At 54.4% G+C, this 17,916-nt stretch overlaps 4 protein-coding genes across 4 annotated transcripts; 1 reads left to right on the forward strand and 3 right to left on the reverse strand.

The window, feature by feature from the left end:
- Nucleotides 1–264: 264 nt before the first annotated feature.
- BJX68DRAFT_268586 (type I polyketide synthase) lies at nt 265–8,824 on the forward strand (the record flags this gene model as incomplete). Its single annotated transcript, XM_071046128.1, has 5 exons — nt 265–923; nt 980–1,514; nt 1,572–7,601; nt 7,661–8,646; nt 8,722–8,824. 5 exons carry the CDS (start codon nt 265–267, stop codon nt 8,822–8,824), a joined length of 8,313 nt encoding a protein of 2,770 aa, XP_070897190.1.
- Nucleotides 8,825–8,895: 71 nt separating this feature from the next.
- Nucleotides 8,896–10,509, reverse strand: BJX68DRAFT_256400 (cytochrome P450; the record flags this gene model as incomplete). The annotated part of the gene is made up of 2 exons (XM_071043183.1): nt 8,896–9,070; nt 9,128–10,509. The coding sequence occupies 2 exons, from the start codon at nt 10,507–10,509 to the stop codon at nt 8,896–8,898; spliced, it is 1,557 nt and encodes a 518-aa protein (XP_070897191.1).
- A 1,109-nt stretch (nt 10,510–11,618) lies between these two features.
- BJX68DRAFT_268588 (uncharacterized protein) lies at nt 11,619–13,681 on the reverse strand (the record flags this gene model as incomplete). Its single annotated transcript, XM_071046129.1, has 4 exons — nt 11,619–11,814; nt 11,883–12,247; nt 12,342–12,560; nt 13,253–13,681. 4 exons carry the CDS (start codon nt 13,679–13,681, stop codon nt 11,619–11,621), a joined length of 1,209 nt encoding a protein of 402 aa, XP_070897192.1.
- A 906-nt stretch (nt 13,682–14,587) lies between these two features.
- On the reverse strand, nt 14,588–17,549 carry BJX68DRAFT_268589 (uncharacterized protein; the record flags this gene model as incomplete). Its single annotated transcript, XM_071046130.1, has 5 exons — nt 14,588–16,008; nt 16,058–16,361; nt 16,416–16,898; nt 16,948–17,068; nt 17,119–17,549. 5 exons carry the CDS (start codon nt 17,547–17,549, stop codon nt 14,588–14,590), a joined length of 2,760 nt encoding a protein of 919 aa, XP_070897193.1.
- Between the last annotated feature and the right edge of the window lie 367 nt (nt 17,550–17,916).

Below are 17,916 nucleotides of genomic sequence, written 5' to 3' on the forward strand. Positions count from 1 at the left end.
CAATGCTCTTCTTGTAAAGGAGGGACGGAGAGGGTGGATAGAGGCTATGTCCACGAGTTGGTGGACTATGTGGGCACTATCAAGCCACAGGAGTGAAACTTGATGCTCGCTTTGCGAGTCAAGTCCGGCATACAGCCTGAGATGCAGGCCGGTCAGAGGTATATGCATATGCACAAGTGTCCACGACGACGAGACAACACCAACAACAACAGCTCGTTGCCCCTTCATGTTCCATACCAAGAGCAACACCAGGAGCAACTCACCATGTCCGTCCCAGAGCCCATCGCGATAGTCGGGCTATCATGCCGTTTCCCGGGCGGCGCAGATACACCAGACAAGCTCTGGGAGATCATTTCTCGCAAGCAGCAATGCTGGTCGCCGGTCCCGCCCTCGCGATACAACGAACACGCGTTCCACCATCCAGACCCCGATGCACGAGGCACACACAACGCGCGCGGCGGGTTCTTCCTCGCACAGGACGTCGCAGCCTTTGACGCCCCCTTCTTCTCCATCCCCGCCGCCGAGGCAGCCGCGATGGATCCGCAGCAGCGCCTTCTCCTCGAAGTCACCTACGAGGCGTTCGAGAACGCCGGACACACGTTGGACTCTATCCGGGGAACGCAAACGGGCGTCTACGTTGCACTTGTAAGTCGCGACTACGACAGACAGATCTACAAAGACCCCATGTGCATCCCAAAGCATCACCTGACGGGGTGCGGCGATGCGACGGCGTGCGGGCGCATTTCGTATGTGTTTGACTTACGGGGACCCAGTCTGAGTCTGGATACGGGGTGTTCGGGGGGCATGGCGGCGCTGCATTTGGCGTGTCAGGCGTTGCGGAGTGGCGAGGTCGATTCGGCGATTGTGGGGGGGACGAATCTGCTTTTGGGGCCGGATATGACCATTGCGATGAGTGCGCTACAGTAAGGAACTCTGTCCGTAGAACTAGTAAGATTGAGATCTTGACGGATGATTGTAGTATGATCAACGACAACGGGCGATGTTACCCCTTGGACAGCCGGGGCGCCGGGTATGGGCGGGCAGAAGGGGTTGCGGCGTTGGTGGTCAAGCGACTGAGCGACGCAGTCAGGGACGGGGATCACATCCGCGCCGTGATTCGGAATACAGGCGTGAACCAGGATGGAAAGACGAATGGAATTCTGCTGCCCAATTCCGACGCCCAGCGGGATCTGGCTGCGTCGTTGTATCGGCAGGCTGGGCTCAACCCGCGGGATGTTTGTTATATTGAAGCGCATGGGACGGGCACCCAGGCAGGGGATGCTGCGGAGGTTACTTCGATCACAAGCGTCTTCTCCGGTGATGCACCTTCGAGAGAGCATCCGCTTTTCCTCGGCTCAATCAAGGCCAATATCGGGCATTCGGAGAGCACGAGTGGGTTGGCTGGAGTGATCAAGACGGTGCTGGCATTGGAGAAAGCCGTTATTCCGCCGCTGGCGGGGCTAAAAGAGTTGAAGCCTGACCTCGTACCCTTGTTGGAGGGGAGTGGGATAGTGGTAAGTTGCTCCCCATGGTGAGATATTCGGTGACTCGGCTCACGATCGTTGCGGCAGATTCCTCAAGAGCCACATCCCTGGCCACATCAAGGGACTCGGTTGGCCTCTGTGAACAGCTTCGGCTTTGGAGGAACGAATGCGCATGTTATCCTCCAGTCAGCACCAGATGTATATACAAACGGTACACACAATGGCTGCCACAGCCTGACACCCGGCCCCATGACGCACTCAAACGGCAGCACAGACGCGGGCGAGCAAGAGAAGCCCCTGCTTTTCGTCTTGTCCGCCAGATCCAAGTCATCGCTCGAGAGAACCATTCGGAATGTGCGGGACTGGACGTTGACGCACACCCCGACATATAAAGTGAGACAAGAGCTTGCAAGGACACTCGCCCATCGACGATCTACCTTTAAATGGCGCTCGGCCATCACTGCCTTATCTTACGATGGTCTTCTCTCTGCGTTGAAGGAACCCCGCCTGAGCAAAGCGACCGTAAACCCCACAGTCGCATTGATCTTCACAGGCCAGGGCTCGCAGTATGCAAGGATGGGTAGAGAGCTGATCCACCAAAACAACAACTTTTCCCGCTCCATACAGAGGTCGCAGCAAATTCTAATAGAGCTCGGGGCGTCCTGGCGTCTCGTAGACGAACTGCTCCTGGACGAGTCCCACTCGCGAATCAACTCGAGCGAGCTCTCACAGCCCGCAACTACGGCCATTCAGGTTGCTCTCGTCGATTTGCTGACGGAGCTGAACGTCCGCCCAAGCGCAGTTTTGGGCCATTCCAGTGGCGAGGTTGCCGCCGCGTATGCCGCAGGGATTCTAGACCACAAGGAGGCCCTGACAATTGCCTACCACAAGGGCTTCGTGGCTGGCTGGTGCAAGGAGACATCCTTACCGCGTGGCGGCATGTTAGCGGTTGGTCTTGGGGAGGCTACAGCCCTGGAGTATGTTCGGCGGGGCAGTGTGGGGAGGTGTACAGTCGCATGCATCAATAGTCCGTCCAGTGTGACTCTCTCGGGCGATGAGCTGGCCATAGCAGAAGTCCAGAAGATGCTAAACAAGGACTCGGTCTTTAACCGGCGGCTGAAGGTTGACATTGCATACCACTCGCACCACATGGCGGCCGTTTCGGACATTTTCCACCAGTGTATCCTCGGTGTGTCTGCGAGAAGGTCGAATGACTCGGTTCGCTTTTTCTCATCTGTGACGGGATCCCATATTACGGATCTTCTCGGGCCATCGTACTGGGTGAACAACCTGGTCTCGCAGGTGCGATTTGCACCAGCATTGGAGGAGATGGTGAAGGTGCACAGCAACTCCACCTCGGAGAGCCTGGTCCTGCTCGAGATGGGCCCGCACTCCGCGCTGCAAGGGCCGATCCGCCAAACCATGATGAACGCCGCAACAAACCCCCCAGCAAAGTGGTCATACACGCCTAGCCTGATCCGAAATAGAGACGCGCATTTGGCTGCTCTCGAGATGGTAGGGAGTATCTTTGAACAGGGCGTCTCGGTTCGCCCCACAACAGACTTGTCCTCACAGCCGGATCCTGGAAAACAATCTCCACGCCCTGTGCTGACAGACCTCCCTCCATACCCATGGGATCACTCCGACTCGAACCACTACTGGCACGAATCCCGCCTGAGCAAAGAATACCGGTTCCGCTCACACCCTCCGCACGATCTATGCGGTCTTCGTCTGACGGGCACAAGCACGATCGAGCCCGTGTTTCGACACATCTTGAGCGTCGACGATCTCCCTTGGTTGCAGGAACATATCATTGATGGGTTCGCGCTGTATCCTGGGTCTGCGTTTCTGTGTATGGGTATCGAAGCCCTGAGGCAGGTATCCAAGGACCGAGGGGAGAAGCGTGAGATTGCAAAATTTATGTTCAGGGACGTCTCGTTCTCCAAGGCGCTTGTTGTGCCGGATTCCCCGGGGAGTATCGAGGTCCTACTCAGTCTTAGGCCGTCGAGGGCAGACTGGGAAGAGTTCCGTATTTCCTCTGTTGGGGCTGAGGGCGGGTGGAGTGAGCATTGCAAGGGGGATATCAGGGCAGAGTTCCAAACTCCACCAACCGAAACTGAAAACGAGGTTGATCCCCAAAGTATCGCCGACTCAATATCAGAAAAGCACCTTGCCTCCATGCGACAGACCTGCGACGAAACCCTCACCTCGACTTCAATCTACGCCGAAATGCGCAAAAACGGAATCGACTACGGCGACAGCTTCAGCATAATCCGCGAGATGCACCTCGGTGACCACAAAGCCCTCGGCAACCTTCGAATCCCCGATATCAAACGCACAATGCCCTCCCAGCACATGCAGCCACACATCATCCACCCTGCAGTCTTCGACGCATTCATGCATGTCGTCCTACCTTTGTACCACCGACATTGCAGTCAGGGACCCGTGATGCTGACGTCGATTGGTGAGGTGTCGGTATCAGCGGATATTTTGAATGCTCCTGGGAGTGAGTTGGTTGCGGCGTGTGAGCTGACGAGGGCGGCGCGGCGGCATGGGTCGGTTGATGTGGCCATCTTTCAGTTTGATGCGGAAGGGAAGCCGGTGGAGATTGCGTCGCTGTCACGAGAGGATTTTCGGGCGATTGGGGAGGGTGCGCCTGAGAAAGCGTCCATGGACTTGGCTCCTCCGTGTTATCATCTGGACTGGGTTCCTGCCTCCCTGGACGATTCCCAAGCAACCAACGGGAACAAGGCCAACCTCCACGACGTCAACGTCTCATTCCTTTCTGAGACACCGCTGGCTCTCGAGCTTGCAAACGGAGTGCGCTCCTATTTACTCACAAGCGGAGACGAAGATGACACTGCTGGCATCACCAATGGAGAGATGGCGCGCTCAGCATCTATCCATATCGTCTTCACAGGGGAGCTGAACGCATCGATAGCAACCGGGAATCTGCTTTCGCTCCTTCGCAATGATAAGTCATTACTTCTAGTAACTCTCTTTGCGGAGCACAGCTCAGGGATGAGCGCCGCCGGACTTGCGCGAGTGGCGCGGCAGGAGATCGAGGACGCGCACATTGTGTCGTTGGATTACCAAGACATTCTATCTTCGGACAGGACGACTCTATATCAAGCGGTGACGGATGTACTGCACCGATCGCGCAGGCAGGGAAACGGGGAGACTCCCGTCGATCACGAATATAGATACCAAGACGGCCACCTGCTCGTCCCCAGGCTTGAGCCCGACACTGCTGCGAACCAATGGTTAACAGCCAATGTCACCGGGCAAGACATGACGACTACGGCTGCCTTCCACAGCTCTACCCAACCGCTGGCGCTGCACTTTACGACACCGGGCCTTTTTGACAGCGCCGTTTTTGTGCCTCTCTCCGACACGCCAGATATAGGCCCCGACGAGGTCTCGGTAAAGGTATACGCCCACGGAGTGAATGCCCTCGACGTGTCAATCGCACTGGACCGGGCAGAGCCCACAGCGACAATGATGGGTGAGTTTGCCGGGACTGTCGTCGAGGTGGGAGATGGCTGTCGAGACTTGTACCAGCCCGGAGACCGGGTCTGTGGGTGGGGAGCGCCGCCATACACAAACACAGCCGTCGTCAAGCGACATCTGGTGCACAGGCTTGAGGAGTTCACCTCGTTCACGGAAGGTGCCTCGATTCCTGTTGCGTTCCTGACAGCCATGTATGCGTTCGATACCATTGCGAGCCTTGAAGAGGGCCAGTCTGTGCTTATTCACGGAGCGGCGGGAGATGTTGGGCAGGCGGCCATCTCAATTGCACAACACATTGGCGCAGATGTTTACGCCACCGTTGATTCTCAAAAGGAGAAAGAATCACTCGTTGAGCAAGCGGGGATTCCTAGGAGCAGAATCTTCTACACTTCCTCTTCGTCTCTCAAAGGCGAAATATTGCCTCTTACTGGGGGCCGGGGCGTCGATGTTATTCTCGACTGCTCATCGGGAGGACTGGTTGGTGAGAGCGTGGCCCTCGTCGCGGACCTTGGGTACGTGATTGACGTTGCAAACTCCAGGGTGCCGCAGACGGTAGGTTCAAGGCTGCAGAGGAATGTCACCTTTGCCTCGGTCAACCTGCAGCTCCTCGCCGCGCGGCGGCCAAAGCAGGTCGAGAAGCTCTTCTCGAAGGTCGTGGCGAGGTACCAGGCGGCGAAATTGAGGCCCATTGCGCCGCTGGCGACCATGAACCTGAGAGATATCGGTACTGCATTTAGGCTCGTGCAAAGTCAGCGCCAATTGGGAAAGATTGTCTTGGAAAGTGATGAGACGGCTGTTGTTAAGCAGGTTGCGCCGCAGCCACGGCCTCCGGTTCTAGCAGAGGATGGAATCTACGCTGTGGTTGGAGGATCTCCAGCGCTGAATCACGCACTGTGCACTTTCCTCGAAGCGAGGGGGGCCAGACAAATTCTTAGCGTACCGGATTCCAATGCAGACACAAGGCAAGGAGGCTTGGACTTTTCACGCTTCCAACAGGTCAAGATTGATAACATTGCGATTTCGGAAGATCTCTCCTCTGTTCTATCCCACGCCATTGGAGCAAGGTTAAAGGGCATTCTATACGTCGAGTGGGTGTCGGAAGTACGCTCATTGACACAAATAACGGACGAGGAGCTCCATTCTAGCACGACCAAGATACAAGAGACCAGGGCAGCAGTTGAAAGTATCGCGGCAAGCGCCCCTGTGGATTTTTCGGTTATCCTCGCGCCTTGTGCAGCCATCCTGGGCTGTCAGGGTCATGCACTGTACGCCGCTGGCAGCACAGTGAACGGCTCACCCACGCCTCACTCCGTGACCGTTCGCCTTGATGCAATCGACGGAATTGAGACCTGGAATACGGGACAGGCAAACACAGCCGCATTAAAGCTGAGCGAGCTGTACAGCCTTCTCGACTACTCCATTACCACGGCATCACGTCTGGACAGCGAGAAGTCTAGGGAGCTATTCACCGGCCTCACCAAGGCCACATGTCCCCGGGCGAACCCGATATTCAAGGCAATCCATGAGCTTCCCGATGAGACCACCACAGGCGAAACGCAATTGTTATCCAAACGAATCGACCAGCAGATCGCCTCTGCAGAGGGCATGGCCGAAGTGCACAGGATTGTTCTCGACGCCGCAGTACAGCAGCTCTCCTCGTTCCTGGCTCTCGATGCAGATGATATTAGCGAGAACATGTCCATTGCAAGTCTGGGGCTGGACTCACTTCTTGCGATTGAGTTTAAGAATTGGCTCGTGAGGACGACGCAGGCACCCGTGCAGACCTCAGAGGTGTTGGACGCCTCGAGTCTCAGGCAGCTGGTGGAGATGGTTATGAAGCGGTCGAAGCTCGTGCAGAAGACGAATGAGACATCGGATGTGGATGTGGATGCTCCAAGCGTGAGGGTGAATGGCACATCGAATGGTGACCACCTTCCTCACCCTACTATGGACACCCAGACGCCCCCTCCCCTCCCTATTCCCTCCCTGGAATCCCTCATCGAGCGACACCTCTCCTACCTCCGTGCCCACGCAACAGACGCAGAGTACCGCACAACTCGCTCCCTAGCAGCCGACTTCCAAGCACCCGGCGGCATCGGACAGCGCCTCTATGATCGCCTCAAAGCAATCCAGGCCGCAAACTCTGCCACGTGGTACCACGACCTCTACCTGCACAACCAATACCTCGTCCGGAACGGGTCACTGGCACCGTACATGACCTTCTTCTTCACGCACCCTATGGATGTCCCATCACATTCGCAAGCGGAGCGAGCAGCTCTTGTGGTGTCAACGGTTATCCGGTACAAGGATAAACTTGACAAGGGGCTGATTCGGCCTAGGGTTGTCAATGAGGAGCCGCTGTGTATGGATCTTTACAAGTATTTGTTTTGTACGACTCGCGAACCTACAGTCGGGGTTGATAGATTCGTGCACTATCCCAGGTGTGAACACTTCGTTGTGCTGAGAAGGGGACAGGCTTACAAGGTCGGATTGGACCAGGTGGATAGACTGGAGCAGATATTCGACAGGATCCTACTCGAGACTGATAGCAGCGAGGTCGACTGGCTGGGAATACTGACTACAGATGACCGAATCTCTTGGGCAAAGGTACCTCACCGTCCAATTGTGGTAATGTCACGGTACTAACTAACCTTTTCCAACCTCAGACCCGTCAGGCATTTATCGAGCACAGCCCCGAGAACGCAGCGTACATCCGCACCATTGAGGAATCGGCCTTTGTAGTCTCCCTCGACGACAGTTCACCAGAGACATCAGAAGAGCGAGGCCGCCACTTTCATTTCTCAGACGGCTCGAACCGCTGGCACGATAAGCCGATTCACTTTATCATCACTGCCAATGGCGCTTCTGGCATTTTGGGTGACCATACGGGACTAGACGCAGCGACTGTGCATGATCTGAATACCGAAATCGCCGACGCGATCCGACGGCATCGACCGAGAACACGACATACCAACGGAACATCTGTCGAACCCGATATCAATACATTGATGGAGCCCATCAGACATGCCCCTCTCGCCCCCTCGACGCAATCCCGCATCAACGGTCTCCGCACCACCTACACAGCGGCGACATGCACCCGCGAACACCGCTACCCTCCACCCCTCGCCTACGGCTCGACCCTAATGCAGCGACACAAGATCCCCGCAAACAGTGCAGTCCAACTCCTCGTGCAGCTCGCAGGGCGCTACTACTTTGGCTCTACCCTGCCCTGCTGGGAGACGGTCCTGCAGAGTAATTTCGCGACGGGGCGTGTCGAGATTAATCAGGTTGTTTCGGTGCAGGTTTCTGCGTTTGTCGATGCCGCCGTCGCTGTAGATGATCACGGCCAGGAGAACAAGGTATCTCTACGTCAGGTAAGAAAGTTATTTGTCGAAGCCGCGCGCGCGCATTCAGCTTCTGTCCTCGCCTGTACGCGCGCCGGCGGCTCCGATCGATTCCTCTCGATGCTGCGGGAGATTGTGGATCGCGGAAACGGAGAGCAGGAGCCCGGTTTATTTCATGACCCCGTATATATCCGGGCGCGGCCGCGGAAGTTTGTGAGTAACTGTTTTTCGACGGGGATGGCGGAGAATGGGTGTGTGTTGCGCGATGAGGAGGGGGTTTGGTTGCATTTTGAGGTTGAACCCGAGAGGTTGGTTTCTCCTTCTCTTTTTTTCGTTTCTGCTACATCTTCCAGGGATTGCCGCTGGTGCTGATAAATGTCTAGGGTCAAGTTCTCGATTGTTGGACCGGCGGGGCAGACGGAGAGGTTTGGTGAGTGTTTGGTTAGGGCTGCGGAGAGAGTGCGGGACATTGTGGAGGCTGTTTAAATTGTAGATGGAAATCATTCATAGATGCATCTAGACTTGAGCTGTTATCTGTTATTGTCTCACTACAGACTCTACTCTCGCTTGCCCACCACCTTGAATCTAATGCCCTTGGACTGAGGGCTCTCGAGCCCAACAAAGCAGTCTCTCACCGTGCGTACATCGCGCTCCTCGACCACGTCGAACAACTCAAAGTTGAACCGCCGCAGAATCACGCCCATCCCCAGGTACATTTGGGCGTTTGCCAGACTGCAGATGATACTTGTCAGCGAGCCTTTCAAAAGGGCACGGTAAAGGGCAACTCACTTGACTCCCAGACACCCCCTCGTCCCCTTGGAAAACGGCGCAAAGTACTTGTCCAGATCCTGCCCCGTCTCCGCCGCCTTGAGCCAGCGATCCGGCCGAAATGCCGTCGGGTCGGGATAGATCCGCTCGTCCATGTGCATGTGGTACAGCGTCATCCCGATCGGCGTCCCCGGTGGGATCACCCAGTCCTTGTAGAAGAGCGGCTCATTCGGCTCAACCAGCATGATGTTATCCGCGATGATACAGCTGATGCGCAGGTTCTCCTTGACGCAGGCCGTCAACACAGGCAGGGCCTGGAGCTCCGCGAGCGTAACGGGGTCATCCGGCCCCTTCATCACAGAATCCAACTCCGCATGCACCCTCTCCAACCACTCCGGGTTCGCATGCAGATGATACATCAGGTTCGCCATCGCCTTCCCCGTCGTATACCCCCCCGCCACAACCATCCCAAACGCCTCCTCCGCCATACGCTTCGGCGTCTTATCCTGGGGCAGAAGCACCGCGCTATCAAGCATATCATAGAAAATCGTCCTCTTGCTCCCCCTTTTCTTCCCCGGATCCCCACCGGCAGCCTTGATAACCTGATCCGCCTCCCACTCCCTCGTAACCTGCGCGACCTTGGCGCGGTTCGCCCCCTGCATGATGAAGAACTGCTCCATACCGGGATTCGTATACCGCACGACGATCTGCGGGACCCAGAAGAACATCTCCGCAAAGAAGGTCCAGTTGCGGAGGAAAGGGATGCTCTCGAGCATATCCCAGAACGTCCTCCGCCACTCGGGGCCCAGGTCAGGTTTGGCCAGGCAGCCGAAGCTCTGGTCGAAGCAGTACTCGGTGATGGTGTCGAGGGTGAGGGCGCCAAAGGCGACGCCGGCGTCGAGGGTCTCGCGCGTGCGCAGGAACGACTCGTCGACGCGCGCCGCGAGCTGCTGGACCTTGGAGACGATCTCGGGCTCGAGGCGCGTCAGGCTCCGCTTGGAGAAGAAGCGCGTGAGCGCGCCGCGCCGCCGCTTGTGGTCCGCTGCGAGCAGCGTGCTCTGCACGGACCCCGTCGCCTCCTTGCCCTGCCGACTCCACCGGTCCCGCCGCCCCGCGGCGAAGAAGGTATCGAGGTAGTCGGGGTCCTGGATCGAGAGCTCATCGGGCGTCTTGCGGATGATGGGCCCGTACCGCTTGTGCAGGGCGTCGATGTTCCAGCTGGATCCTGGGTAGGGGCCGCGGAACCAGTCGTGGTAGACTTCGTACCAGAAGGTTGCGGCGGCGAGCTTGGGGCCGGGGAAGTGGCGGAGCGGGTGGAAGAAGAGGCGGTAGATTACCAGGTAGGTTGCGTGGGCGAGGAGGGTAAGGGCCGCGAGGGCGAGGAGGAGGAGGAGCGGGGACATGGCAATTGTTGCGGTGCTGCTGTCTTCGGGTTGGGGGGGTGTTGTGGGTATTGGAGGTCGATGATAAATGTCGCACTTGGTCGCGTATCTGTCTTGTTGAGGCTTCAAGTCTGCAGTGGCCGCCAGAAGGAGCACGGATAGGCGGGCCGTCCCCGATGGGGCTTGGCTGTGCTGGGCATGGATCTTGTTCCTGCTAAGCTCTGGCATTTATCCGTGACTGTAACTATACCGTACTCGCTCGTATCTGTTTTACGCTACTGTTTTGTTGTAGGGGAAAATACGCCAGCCCAATAAAAGTTGATGGCAGCATTTTTCTGTCTCTGACCAACGAGAGCTTGGTCTTGCTCACCGACAGATTCTAAAGCTGCCACACCTGGTGCGGAAGCCATGGCCACAGCTGGGGAGGAAAGACCACCAGCTGCAAGACTACTAGGTGAGTCCTACTACTTCCGCGTCTATCAAGGCCACCTCGATAAGCATCGTCTTCAGCATACCTATCGACACCCTCAAGAACTAGGAATGGACCTCCTCTCCGCCGCTGTATTCCGAGATTTGCAGAATGAACTCTGACCCATACACCTATTCAGGGCCCTCTTTGTCTTCTTTACAGCATGCAAGACCATTGCTATCATTAATAGTTCTAGTAGTGGAGACTTTACTATTCACGTATTAAGCTTATAATTGTTAATCCTGTTTCTACAAGCATTTCAGTTAACGGACAGCCTACTCAGAATCTCAAGATTCACTTGCTCCGCGAGCACGATAGATGCGTGCAGCAGGAGCCAGTGCTTCTCTACGATCCACATTATCACCAACACGTCTCGTGGTTTGTGTAAGACAGGAAGGGCATATTTATCTTAAATTAAGTAAAGTACTCTGATGGAGAAAGCATGCAGAGGGGTGGTTTGCGCATGACTTTGTTAATAATCGTGTTGGGCAGTGCATAACTCTTAGGGGGTGGGCAGCCTGCGAAGTGGAGAGCAGATATAGAGCCTTGAGATTGCTTGTAGCATGGGTCCTGGAGCCCCTATTCTTCCAACAGATATTGGACGGGATCTACTAAGACTCCTAATATGCTTGACTAATTCGATACATACAACTCCAGCACCCTAGGTATAAATCTCCGCAAGTCTCTCGAGCTCAAACTCGCCTGCCCTCCCCTCAGCCTCCAACTCCAGATACCCAGGCGCCGCTCGTTCAATCTCCCTCGCCAAGAGTTCTTTATCCCCCCACCCAGCATACTGGAACTTGCCACTATCCTTGACCCCCTGGAGGATATCCAGGATGGGAAGATCCATGTCCATGCTACACATTGCGTTAGCACTATAATCGGCACTTTTGAGACCCAATTCGACCTCGAAAGAAAAACATACGGCTGGTTCCAGAATCCCCACCCACCAATACCCGTCTCGATAATCTCCTCCAGCGGCCACCTATTCCCAATCGAGAAAATCATAATCTGCGTCAGATTAAACGGCCTCCGGTGCGTCGCGCACCTGATCGACCCATTCGATTCGAACCGCACCACATTAATGAGCCCCGTCTGCAGACTCTGCGCATCCATGGCCATGACGCGAAGGTCCGCTGTGCGGAGAAACAGGGCGGGGAGGGTATGTTCGACGCTCGACGCTGAGGGGAGGCGTGCTAGGGTTGGGATTAATGTAGGCTGGGATCTGGAGCGTTGGGCTTCTTCCGGTGGTGGAGAAGGCGATCGGGTGGCCCCTGTAGCCGTCTTGGACTATGTAGAAGAGGATGAGGATTTTGAGGAGGTGCGTGTATTCCTATGGATGCGTGTCACTGCTCGCGGACGCGAGGCAGACGAATCTATTGACCTGTAGACCATCCTGTACTAGTATCGGTGCGGCGAAGGCTGGGTGGGTTGTTGCGCGTTCATGGTAGTACTGCTCTAGTTGGTTATGAGGTGCTGAGAGAGCGGAGAGATTCAACAGCACTGGACAGCTCACATCTCGGAACCTTTGGTCTGCTGTAGCCCATTTCTCCATGAGACTATATCGGTCGGCCAGACTATCCTCGGCTTCTACCCATTCTTCCTAGCGGGGTTGTTAGCAAACATTACGTCTTACTGATATGCCATCATGGAAGATGACTTGCAGATACAAACTGTTTCCAGCCCCTCACTTGGTCGAGGATTTCTTTTCAGGGGCTCGCCGGGTCCGGGTGGAGCTGGACACTGATTGGGAACGCAGGCGGTAGTTGAATCATTCTTGGTACATATGAATGACAAGACAGCGAGGATAAGACTCGGGACTCGGAAGGGATTGGGAGAGTTTTATGTGGCTCGGGTGGAGATGGCGGATTAAAAATCGGTCAGGACGAATCCAACTCCACTGCAGGCACCGGGGTCTCTTGCAGCCTGGACTACTAGTGAGTCGCTTATCGCAACTAAGCATTGTGGATCTGAATGATTATTCCATCATCAACAACATGGAGACACGTTCCAAGCCCTTCTCCAACCCCATAGCAATAGGCATCGTCAAATCCATCCCTTTTTTAAGCATGTTACGATTATTTACAGGAGGATATTATCGAGAAAAGTCGGTAATTCAGAACAAATAGGATGTTCTTTTATTCTATTCAAGTACATTAGCATCTATGGTGGTAAACACGAAGCAACCAGGTAGTAGGTAGCTTTGTCCCTCCCACATACTCAAACAGGAACCTCACCCTCCCAGCAGCCCATCCATCACTTCTTCCCCTCCCACTTGGACCTGACAAAACAAACCTCACAGCCATCAAAAACACAAACAACCCTCCCAACTCCAACCTTCAACGGCCTCTCCTTCTCCCCCTCCTTCCCCTCCTCCCTATAGAACCCCCTCGCGACCTCCCCAACCTTGGCCGGTTCCGCCGCCACACTGCCATCCCAGAGCTTATCCAGATCCGCCGCCTTGGCTGTCTTGAATGACAAGTGCAGCGGATGCTCGGCCGTCGGCTCGACCATGACGAGGCGCGAGACGCGGTAGATTTTCTTGACGGGGGCGTGCGCGATGCACAGGTGGCCGGTGAATTCGTTGGCGATGGCGAGGCCCCAGGCGGGTTTGCCTACTTCGGGGTTCGCGGTGGTGGCGGATGTTTCTTGGGTTGGGGGGCGCCCGATCATGCGCTCGCCGAGGTGGCGGAGGTAGGTGTCGAACTGGTTCGGGGAAGACATGTTGGCTCTTGTTGTGTAGTTTAGTTTGGTTTGGTTTGCTGGAATGTGGTATCGAGCTGGATTGTTGGAAACTGTTGGGGAGGAGGTTGGTTGTGTTAATCAGCGGGTTGATGAGGCAGGACGAAGTATTGGGGATACTGCAGGGCGAACACTGGTTTTTATAGACATAGGAATTCGTCGATAAAGACATAGACAGACAAAGACGTAGTTGCAAAACGCTCTTTGGCTTTTGTGTAGCAAACAATGGGCTTTTATGTCATCTTCACACTGTACAGAAATGGCATTTTCAAGTAGACACAGCTACAAAGAATATTTTTGTTCGGAGCGCAAGCCTATTCGTCTCTGTACAAAGACCATTGTTTAGTAACTCTGTACAAGGAGAAGCAAATCAGCATTGACTGCTGTTTTGGAACTACTTAACCACGTGTCTTTGAAGGGTGCACGATAATCTGGACCCGACGGATCCAAACGGTGTAGCAATATTTTAAGACGGTGCAGGGCCATTGCTTAAAATGTGGCGATTGGCGTAGAGTCATAGCACCCTCCTTGTAATGTCCGTTGCTCCATTGGGAAGGCGCAGAAATGGAGCATGTGGAAAGGCAAGAGCGACATGCGCTGTATCCACCGCACCTTCCTCGGCAAAACGATGGTTTTATGCTGCTGAGAAGATGCGGTTGATAACATTTTTCTTCGTACTTGCCTCGAAGCATAGATACCAGGCTGCTAGGCAAGACTCTCAACCCTACAATTTCAGCAGTTACGCTCAGCGATTCAGTCCCCGCGCTCGGACACCTGTGAAGCAAATGACTCGTTGGATGGCTGTCAACGGGAAGTTTCGGAATCATACTTCATTGAATCGGGCATCATTATTCTGGTAGGTTCTCAAACTATGTCTTTTGTACATCTCTAGTGCCGCGGCCATTCTTCAACGACCTTCCCCGCAAGAGCAACGCAAAGCAAGTCCGGTGTAATGACCTCCTCATTCTCAACCAGGTACTCTCTCACTCGCTCACACCAGTGTGTCTGGATGAATTCCCAGAGCGGAATGCCCACTGTTTCGTACTCCTTTTGTAGCTCCTCCACCAAGACCTCAAACTCCTCGATGAGAATCCGCTCCTCGTCGTGAATCTCCGTGGCATCCCCCTCGTCAAATGATTTCACTTTGACATACATATATTCGTCTGTATACATGTGGCAACATGTATGTGTAAGGGAGAGGTCTTTAAATGTGAGTAGTCGAATTACCTCGTCCCCGCACCCTGTCGTGCCTTGCATCTCAGTAATGAAGGCTTTTAGAATGGCAGGGACAATGTCTTTATTCCACTCATTGTCGGAATTTAAAAGGCAGCAAAGAGCAACATTCAATGGAGTACATCCTGCGGCGGAGCAGGCACATGCGCACGAATCCCAGCAACTTGAAGTGAGGATGTGTTTGAGAAGGAAGTTTCGCTGAGCTTGAGGGAGAGAGGTCAGGATATTGGGGATTATGTCTATCGCACGATGGGTGAAGTCGACGATATCAAACTCCAATACAGCAATAATTTTGAGTGCAATGATATGAAAATATGTTTGACCGGAGCCAACCTCAGTGTCCCTTGCCACACCCTTCTCAAAGAACCATAGAGATCTGCTGATAGTGTACTGCATGGCAGTGATATTCCATAGTGCACATCCTTCCCATGGGATGGTTATTTTCAGGGCGGCTTGCGAGCCATTTTCGTCAGGCGCATTGATGTCACGGAACCCAGAATTGTATAAATAGTCCATTTGTTCGATCTTCAAGCCGTGATGGAAGACCGGGCGATTGTCCGCAGGTGCAAGGGAAGGATCAATGGACGGATGGCGCTCTTTAACCGCGAGGAAAACGGCCTCTGCATTTGCATCTGGCAGACACGTATCCCGCAGGCCAAGTTCATTTTGGACTCGCCTTGGTAGAGTGTTTTTAGCAAGCTCAAGCAAGCTGCGCCGTCTAGAAATGAATATATCCATGATTAGCACCTCCATTGCCTCTGATCCGCAAAGGGCAAAGCTGTACGCAGGGATTGGAGCGCCCAGATCCAATAGTGCCTCAACGGCGTAGAAGACGTTGTACCTTATGGCAGCTGACAAGAGTCCGGTTCGCTCGGCCCTAGTAAGATTGGGATAGAATTCCAACAAAGCACAGAACGCCTCTGGCCAGCTCAAGGCTATTGAAAGTAGATTGAATCCATCGGAAAATGGCTTCCGATTGTCCTCGGACAGCGCTCTTTGTGTGGCTGTTATCAGGTCCTTTAGTCCAACTTCAGACCGCATAAGGACCGCCTGAACAGGGTCAGAGACAAGAAATCCTAGTTGGTTCAGTGTCGATCTCAAAACCCAAATTGAGCGTGGCCTTACCTTCTTCGTTCTGGGTAAATGCTTCCTTCAACATAAGTAACATATCATATCGAATCAGCTCATCGTTTGTCACCACTGCCCCAAGATCCATAAACTTGGACACAACCTTCCCACCCACTCTATGACTGATGAGTCTGGTCATCGGGGTTTGCCGGCCGACGACCTTGCCATCAAAATTAAATATTTGGGCCGTTTCATTTACGGGGCATCCAGCTTCTACCAGGAACTGCAACAGCTGGAAACAGCTCACATGGTAGCAATCATCAAAGTTTCCCCAGAAACCCTGAAACTGTCCACATGCGTGCTAGTCTGGTTAGTATAACAGAAGCCACGTGGTAGACAGGATTGGCGAGCCTACATGCAATAGTGTGGCGCCGCTAGGAGTTCTGTCGAAAGGGCTGGCTTTACCGTCAAGGAAAAGCTGGCGCAGCTCTTGGATAGCCGTTTCATAAAACGACGATACTTCCTCTAACCTAGAGCCTAGTGGTGGCATCCGTGATATAATCTGAAAGGCAGGCGAGTTTACCGACACGATTGGGTGGTATCGAAGCGTCGGGCTAATTGTCAGGCCGTTCGCCCATCGATAGAAGGAGAGGGATACCTCAATCGAGATACCGAGCCATTGACTAGAAAGTGCAACCCTTGCTGTTCGGGCATTGGCTCTTGGGTTATAAAGCGGACATGTGCGGTGGTGCGATTGTATCAAGCCAGGTATCCCCGGACAGAAGCATCGTTTGTGTCGTCTATGAGTCCCAGTAGACGCCACCGTGGCTGGCTGGCTAACATGAGATGGAAGGCAGACATGGTGCGAGGGGCCCGAACAGTTTTGCACCGCCGGCTCCTGCTCATGTTAGAGCTTGTACCCTTACTTGGAGAGAGAAACAAGATACCGGCCAGGGTGAATCAGGGTGGTGCGACTGAAGTATCGACAGGGTCGTGGAGCTGAGAGAATGTACTGTCTGTATCAACTCTGTTCGTTTGGCGAGGACCGATGTTTGCTGAAGTTGCAGTCTATAGCGATTTAGTCTCAACACAACTAGCGACGAAGTTTGAGCACAAACACCAATAGTGCGGTATGCAGATTCATCTGCAGCCCCTCAAGCACCTTGATGGTATCAAGCAGTGCCTCCCTTCGGAATGGGTAAGCGATCTTCTTGCCCGCTCCTCGCACCTTGTCGCCAAGTCCAGAGGTCGGTGTCGCACTCTGCCATTTGGTGACTGCGGTGTGTACCTCTTTGATCCATTTCTCATTTTCAACAACTTTGGCTTTGATATCCGCTGCGATGGCTGGAAGAATTGTGGTGTTCTGGCTCAGCATCGTTTCGATAAGGGTGAGCGTCGAGTGCAGTCCTGAAGCCTTGAGTCTGACATTGCTAATGTCGCTGTCAAATCCTCGCCAGTTGTCGCAGTACTTGACGATCAGTCGGCAGCTCTCCAGACCGAGGGCGATAAGGCCGGCAGCGCTCGCAGCTACCGAAACGGGGTCGCCCATTTTTGCGTCGAAGTTGAGGTGGATAAGGTCTCAGGAAGCATCACAGCGGAGGGAAAGAAAGTGAGGCGGGGTAAGCATTGTGTAACAACTCAGCCTCAAACTCACGTGCTGAGCTTGGGCTCGTCTTCGAGTCAGCCTTGGGCTCTGCATCCCACGCAGAAAATGAGAGTGCGCGGCCGTCGCCTCCGATTCAGTCACTGGGATCGTGCCTTCCCGTTCAATCTACTCGGTAGTTAGCTGGTTCGTAAGCTTACTGTGATGATCAGACGCAAAATTGAGCCGAGTGGCTTTTTATCTTGTCAGTGACAGTCCTGTTTCTTTACTCCTTTTTAGTGCTGACCTATAGGGGGTAGGGGTGTGTTGGCTG

Source organism: Aspergillus pseudodeflectus (genome assembly GCF_044049435.1).
Source record: "Aspergillus pseudodeflectus strain CBS 756.74 chromosome Unknown BJX68scaffold_32, whole genome shotgun sequence".
NCBI classification, from domain to species: Eukaryota; Fungi; Ascomycota; class Eurotiomycetes; order Eurotiales; family Aspergillaceae; genus Aspergillus; species Aspergillus pseudodeflectus.